This window comes from Notolepis coatsorum (assembly GCF_963971535.1).
Source record: "Notolepis coatsorum genome assembly, chromosome: 8".
Classification (NCBI taxonomy): Eukaryota; Metazoa; Chordata; class Actinopteri; order Aulopiformes; family Paralepididae; genus Notolepis; species Notolepis coatsorum.
In genome coordinates, this window is record NC_140172.1 from 143,162,405 (window position 1) to 143,170,394 (window position 7,990).

General features: G+C 40.3%; 1 protein-coding gene across 1 annotated transcript in view; it reads right to left on the bottom strand.

The window, feature by feature from the left end:
- Window positions 1-4,066, bottom strand: part of LOC311233619 (coiled-coil domain-containing protein 13-like) — a gene marked incomplete at both ends in the record, with an annotated part of 29,956 nt that extends 25,890 nt beyond the window's left edge. Inside the window, 1 exon segment of the mRNA XM_084320585.1 lies at window positions 3,852-4,066. Within this exon segment, the coding sequence (XP_084176711.1) occupies window positions 3,852-4,066 (215 nt within the window).
- Window positions 4,067-7,990: the final 3,924 nt, after the last annotated feature.

The window sequence follows — 7,990 nt, forward strand, 5'->3', positions numbered from 1 at the left end:
ACTGACAATTCTCTATAGTCTTTTTTATAGTGTCTTATAAACATGTCTTTATAATAAATTAAGTCGAATTCTGCCTTTGTCTCTATTAACTACATATAAATATTTATATAATTGTTTGCTTTATAGACAAAGGTTGCAACATAATTATGTAATGTAATGTTGTTGGCTGTGTAACGGAGAGCAGCCACCCAGGCGGCGCAGGTCATTATTAATTTAATTAATTAATCCAATCCACTTTATTTATAGAGCACATTTAAAAACAACAAAGTTGACCAAAGTGCTGTACAAGTCCCACAGCATAAGATGAAAAATATAAAATAAGATTATAATATAAAAAAATAAAAAAAAGATTTTAATCTCAAAGCTTCGAATTAAAATCGAATCTCGGCCCGAAGCTTCGACGGCCAAAAAAAGCTTAGAAGGTCAGCCCTAGTCCCCTCAACTAGCCGGCTGCAGCTTTCGCCCCCACTGACCAACGGAGTATTGGACACAGCTGAGGCTAATCGTGACGTCATCAAGGAAATCCCTGTTCCTGCTGCCAGCATCGTCAATGGGGCTTCCCCCAGCGACGCGCTGCACTCAGCTGCAGCTCTGTGCGACAGAGCTGTTCCTGTTCCTACTTTGTCCCCTATTGTCTCGGACACTCTTATTATAGGTGACTCAATTGTCCGCTATGTCTCTGTGAAGGGTTGCGAGACAAGGTGCTACTCTGGTGCTAAAGTGGCGGACATTAACACTATGATACCTAGTCTGTTGTCCGAGGTGTGTCATAACTCCCTGGTGGTTCATATTGGAGCCAATGATATCAAAGCTGATGCATCAGAACTGATAAAAGAGGAGTTTAATAGATTACTGGACACTCTCTGGGAGACTGGTAAGACCATAGCCATCTCAGGGCCCTTACCCTGCCTATATCGTGGGGATATGAAATACAGTCGCCTTCGCCAATTACATCTTTGGCTGAAGGAACACTGCTAGTTCTGGAAAATTACCTACATAGATAAAATTACCTACATAGATAACTTCACTCTTTTTTATGACAGATACGACCTCTTCAATAGGGACGGAGTACATTTAAACAGGTCTGGAGCCAAGCTGCTCTCTATGAATATTTCTGATACATTGCAAGCCCTCTTTTCATTTCTCCAAATGCCTGTAAATTGATGCTTTGTATGTCCAAGTTCTACAGTAGCTCAATTAACTTACCCCATTCAACTCTCTCCCCAGTCTAGGCTTGGGCAGTTTAGTAATCAGGAATATAGTGCCCCGCTAATATCATCTTCAATTTTATCATCAAAGTTACCTCTACTATTCCATCCCATTCCAACAATAATTAGCAATAGACATCATAATAGAGCATCTGGTAAAGCAAATTTGGCAAACCTCCGACCTTTAAAATATTACCGTCCAGTCAAATGTCATGGGATAAAGATGGCCCTATTTAACATCAGGTCACTTCTTTACAAGTCCTCATCGGTGAGCGACATCATCTGCGATGAGAAGTTAGATATTATTTTTCTAACGGACATGGCTTGGCTCTGATGGAGTGGTAACTTTGGCCGCTGCCTGCCCCGCGGGCTATAGTTTTATGCACTCCGTACGTGAGGTTAAGAAAGGAGGTGGGCTGGCAAATAATTTTTCAGACACTTTAAATGTAAACCTCTGACTCTTGGCAGCTATTCATCATTTGAATATCAGGCCACCATACTTGAGAGTAAATCCCCTATGCTAATGATTACTATTTATCGTCCTCCAAAGCTCAGTAAAGCCTTATTTTTAACAGAAATAGCAGAACTTCTATCTATCTGTTCCACTAACTATGACAGAACCCTGATAACAGGCGACAGAAATCTTCATGTGGATAATGTTTCGGATGCTGAGGCTGTGGGCTTCCTACAGTTGTTGTACTCTTTTGATTTTATTCAGCATGTTGTCGGCCCAACACATAAACACGGCCACACCCTGGACTTGGTGATCTCTAGAGGTCTGAGTATCACTGTTGACAGAACTATTGAAAGGCCTGAGCTAACTGACCACCATCTGCTGTGTTTTAGTATGACTGTCCCTGATCTTGAGGAAAACAGTACAGACGAGACTATACTAAAAAACGTTTCTTTAGCCCGTCAGCAGCCAGTGAGTTCCCTAGTCAGTAAATTATATGGTTCAACACTTTAGTCTTAAAGTAAGGTCAGCTCTCGACAAAGTGGCTCCCTTGAAAACCAAGAGGAGACATAACGCCAGAGTAACACCCTGGATCACCGAACATATGCGTTCACTTAATGGGAACGTCGTAGAGCGGGGCGAACTGTCCACCTACAGATTTTAAAGCAATCTACAGTTGCCTACAACAAAGCCTTGCATATTTCTCAGGCATTATTAATGAGAACAAGACAAATGGCAGTCTTATTTTCCACCATTGAACGACTTTTAAATCCCCCCCAGTCCTACAAGCAGTCGCTCGCTGCCACTAAAGCTAAGTGTAATGAGTTTGCATCCTTTTTCGATAACAAAATTCTTAACATTCGCGCTAGTATTATGAGTGATGCTCCTAGCACAAACTCTCAAACTGCAAATGCCGCTAGTTGTGCTATATGCAACAGTGTAAATCACTCCAGGGGAAGTCTAACATCATTCCGTGCAATTGATGAAGAGGAACGCCGCAAAACCATATCGCAAATGTCATCATCCTCCTGTTCATTGGATGCTATTCCAACCCCCTTCCTCAAAGAGGTTTTAGACAGTGTGATTGGAGATATCCTTAAAATTGTAAACAGTTCTCTCCAATCAGGCGTCTTTCCAGACTCACTGAAAACGGCTGTAGTTAGGCCCTTACTAAAGAAACACAACCTTGATCCCTCTGTGTTGAGTAATTATAGACCTATCTCTAATCTCCCTTTTCTGGGCAAGGTCTTAGAAAAAACTATCTTTCATCAACTGGATGTGTTTTTACAGAAAAATACGTTTTTTTTTTCATTGAGACCAGGGATCTCACCGCAACACTCTCCTCTGACTAACAGACCAGTCTTCGCCCGCTTGGTAGCTAGAGTATGTATGTGGCCCGGCCGTTTGATATTTCATGATCCTTTATCGTTTCCAATTTGAAATTGGTTGTGACAATAACAAACGACAAGCTTTTGGACTTGTCAGTGCCATACATACGACAAATCAATGCAGAACATGAACTTCTGCTTTGGATCATATCCTAGCCACTCGCGACCTGAGCGCCACTTTTCAATGAACAACCGTTTTTCAACGGGGCGAAATCTCCTGTTTTTTCAAATCCCAATGTTGACAGCTATGACATATAGTCCTTACCTTGTATCTGATGTACTGCAAAAAGAATAATCCAATTATCTGATCGCCATTCCAAATTTTCATCGCGATCGTTTGTCAAACGTTATCCAGCATTGCAGATGATCTGGCGGGCGGGGATCCTCGTCGAGGGAACTGTGGTGACCGCTTGTTTTGCCGGAGTGTTTAGACCCCGCCCCCACGCCGCAGCTCGGCCAAGAAAACAAACCACATAGTTTCAAATGGAGTGCAATAGCGGCCGCAAGGCGTTAGGCGGCGGTATTTGCCGTTTGCGATCTCAGACACATTCAGGACAGCATGTACAAGGTGCCTCAGTGGATTATGAATGGCAATAGCGAATAAAAGAAATAACGAAACAGAAACGTAGATCTACGTTTCTGGCACTCAACGGTCGGGCCACAGACACGTAGATCTACGTGGATGGCACCCAATGTGTTAAAAAATAAGGACATTTTCTAAGTGACCCCAAACTTTTGAACGGTAGTGTAAATAAAGATTATTATTATTATTATTATTATTTCAACTTTTATAAAGCTCACCTTTCTTTGACATGGTCTGTATGAACAGTGTTTGTCTCAGACAGGTTCAAGTCACCCTGAGTTCGGAGGGGCTCCTGTGGGCCACCGGTAGTAGTAAGCCCCTCCGCATTCTCTCCCTTTTTATTAAATCTTCTCTGGAGACGCTTCTCCTGTTTCTCCTGCAGAGCCAGGAACTGGAGCCGCAAGCTGTCCATCAGTCTGTCGTCCTCCTCCATGGCCTAAGAGCCACACAGCAGAGCACAAACATTAAGCAGGAGATTCTGAGAGAGTATGGAAGAATGACCGTGCACAAACAGACGGATTGTAAGGGCATGAGAAACTAATTAAACCAAGTCGGTGGCTCTTTTGGTTGTTTACAGATTTACAGCATCTGACACAACAATCCCCACTGCTCTGAAACGTGGGTGGGGCTCAATGCAGGAACCAGGCTTGGATTTGAAGTGTAAAAAAAAAAGTGACAAGGAAACGGAAGGCAGGATTTGGTGACACTGTTCCTTGTGAGTGAGGGCCTACTTGGATGTTAGGAGAGAGGGTTTGGCAACATTGAGCAAGAAAGATAAAAAAAATAAAGGATAATTATGAAATAGGCACACAACCTTGTCATATTGTAAAATGCAAGCCAACTACAAATAATAAACTAGAAAATAAATGAATCAGGGTTGTTTTGAGGTTGGGGCATTGTGGACATGTGGGCAGGAGCCATTTTCAACAACTTCATTGACTCCTTGTTCAGGGTCACGCAAATTTAAATTGTGCATGGTTCACAGAAAGATTCATAACAATGCTCCAATATATCTTGGGAATTACACAATCATAATCACAATAATAACACCAGGGGCAGACTGGGCAGTATAGCCAATTTTTGAACTCTGTTCAAACTCTGTTTGAACTCTGAGCTCTTGAACTCTGTTGCCTATACTCAATCCATACTGTATAAACTCTGAACTCTGTTGCCTATACACAATCCATACTGTATAAACTCTGAACTCTGTTGCCTATACTCAATCCATACTGTATAAACTCTGAACTCTGTTGCCTATACTCAATCCATACTGTATAAACTCTGAACTCTGTTGCCTATACACAATCCATACTGTATAAACTCTGAACTCTGTTGCCTATACTCAATCCATACTGTATAAACTCTGAACTCTGTTGCCTATACTCAATCCATACTGTATAAACTCTGAACTCTGTTGCCTATACACAATCCATACTGTATAAACTCTGAACTCTGTTGCCTATACTCAATCCATACTGTATAAACTCTGAACTCTGTTGCCTATACTCAATCCATACTGTATAAACTCTGAACTCTGTTGCCTATACACAATCCATACTGTATAAACTCTGAACTCTGTTGCCTATACTCAATCCATACTGTATAAACTCTGAACTCTGTTGCCTATACACAATCCATACTGTATAAACTCTGAACTCTGTTGCCTATACACAATCCAAACCATATAAACTCTGAACGCTGTTGCCTATACTCAATCCATACTGTATTATAAAACTCTGTTGCCTATACTCAACCCTTACCATACATAAACTATGAACTCTGTTGCATATAATCCATCTACTGCCTACAACACTGCCTACTGTCTTACACTGTACTCGTACCTATTACATTGTATGACTATATCCAATCTATAGTCTATCCATATAACACTGTATAACAATGTATAATAATAACTACATACTGTATATAGGCCTACATTTATCCATATCTGGTATATATATACACCATACCTATTGCAATTGTATTTAAATCTACAGATTTAAAAAGATACTAACAGGGAAATAAATTGGAATTGCAGATTACAAACAGTCAGCCTGATGTCTTTCAACTTGAAGGTGAAGAGGTGGATGTTGTGTAACATGGCAAGGTGAACCACTCATTTTACACTCAGGAGGTCACTACACATTTTAACCGATGTGAACTGTGAGCTCATTTTATATTAGATTATCTGTTTTTCTATTATATACGTGTTTTATGATTCAAGCCATGTTAGACCTGCCACTGTCATGCCTGTCTATACATTGTGTCTTTTAAATTAAGACCACAATGGAAATTGTGATATCCTCCACAAGTTTTATAATGTATGCATGACTGTTGGTTGTACTACCGGGCAGTCCGGTAGAGAGAGAGGGGGAGGAGGAAATGGGAGACAGAGCAGGGGAAGACATTCGGCACAGGACGCCGGGTCCGGGAGTCGAACTCGGGTTGGCCGTTTTGCGACGCAGCGTGTTACATGGTGTGCTACTAGATTGATAATTTTATTAACAGATTGCAGAATGGGTACAATACAGTACAGCTCAATACACACAATTGTTACGGGGATGCAGGGGTGGGTAGGAGGGGTGGGTGGGGGACACTGTACAACTGTACAAGCAAAACTGTACATTGGAATATTGACAAAACCATACTTGGTCATTTACTGTACATTGGAGGGGGTTGAGTTAGGATATTTACAGGGGCCAGTTTCGAATTGCTGTCTCCCGTAGGTGTTCTTTGAGAGTGGTTTTGAAAGTGGGTAGTGATTCGCATTCCTTTACAGCTGTGGGTAGGGCGTTCCACATTGATGTGGCATAATTGCGAAACGTGTTTAGTCCCTTGTTTGAGCGGAATCTGGGTTTAACATGATTTGTGGAGCTCCCTCTGGTGTTGTGGTCGTGGTATTCACTGACCTTTGGGAAGTATTTTGACATGTACATGGGTACCTGAGTGGTGTAGTGTATCTTGTAGACCAGGACCATTGCAAGTTGCTGTACTCTGTCGTCTACTCTAAGCCATCCTAGGTTGTCAAAGTGGGCAGTGGTGAGGTGGGTTCTAGGAGTAAGGTCAAGCGGCTGCACCACGCCTGTGGAACAGCCTCCCCATCCAGCTGAGGGCACCACAGAGCCTGAACTCTTTTAAAGCAGGCCTGAGAACCTACCTGTTCAAAAAGGCCTTTGACTGTTAGCTTTTTTTTTTAATTTTCTTGTGCTGTTGTTTTAAAATTTTCTGTTTATACTATGTTTTTAATTAACTATGTTCTATTTTTATCTTATTTTTATTCTGTATTTTATTTTATTTGTTTTACTAATAACTATTTCATTTTTTTTAAACTATGTTTTAACCCTGTAGTGTAGCACTTTGGGATCCCAGCAAACAAAAAGTGCATTACAAATTCAATCTATTATTATTATTATTATTATTATTATTATTATTATTATTATTATTATTATTATTATTATTATTATTATTATTATTATTATTATTATTATGCAGTAGTCTGACCGGTTTGTTTTGTGATGTTTGTAATTTTGTTTTTAGCGCCTTTGAGTTGTGTCACTCTCACCAGAGAGTGAAAGTAACTTAGTACACTGACTTAAGTTCTGTACTGAAGTACGTTTTTGATATAAGCTAGTTACACTGTAATTCAGTTTGCATTGTTAGAGAAAGTTAGACTACTATACATTTTCATACAAAAATCCAACTTTTTATATTCAAGTATAACACCTGCAAGTATGCTAATATTAATGTTTTAATTAAAAGGGTTTTGCTTACAATACATGCAATATATAAAAGCTAGGTGTAAATGTCATAACACAACCCCCTCCAATGTACAGTAAATTACCAAGTATGGTTGTCAATATTCCAATGTACAGTTTTGTTTGTACAGTGTACAGTGTGTGCCCCCCCCCCCCCCCCACCTACCCAATCCAATGTACAGTTTCTATGGCAAATGTATATACTTTTTTTTTCTGGGCTCTCTTTGTATCACAAACAGTACTGTATTTACAAATATGGTATGTCATAAATATATAGATGTAGCAGTACTGTCTATCTGTATGTCATGCATGTCCTGATGAATTGAAAATGGGGGACCCTGATGTAAACAAGACGAAAGTCTTTCTCTGGTCTGCATCCCCTTAACAATTGTATGTATTGAGCTGTACTGTACTGTACCCATTCTGCAATCTGTTAATAAAGTTTTCAATCAATCAATCAATCAGGTATTAAAGCCAGGCAGCAAAAGGAAGCCATCAACCTGGACCACACCGCCATTTTAGCTGACCCTATGTAAGGTTCAGAAATGTTTATAGTTTGCATGGAAATGTTGTCACCATTGTTCTGGTTAGTACATATGTTT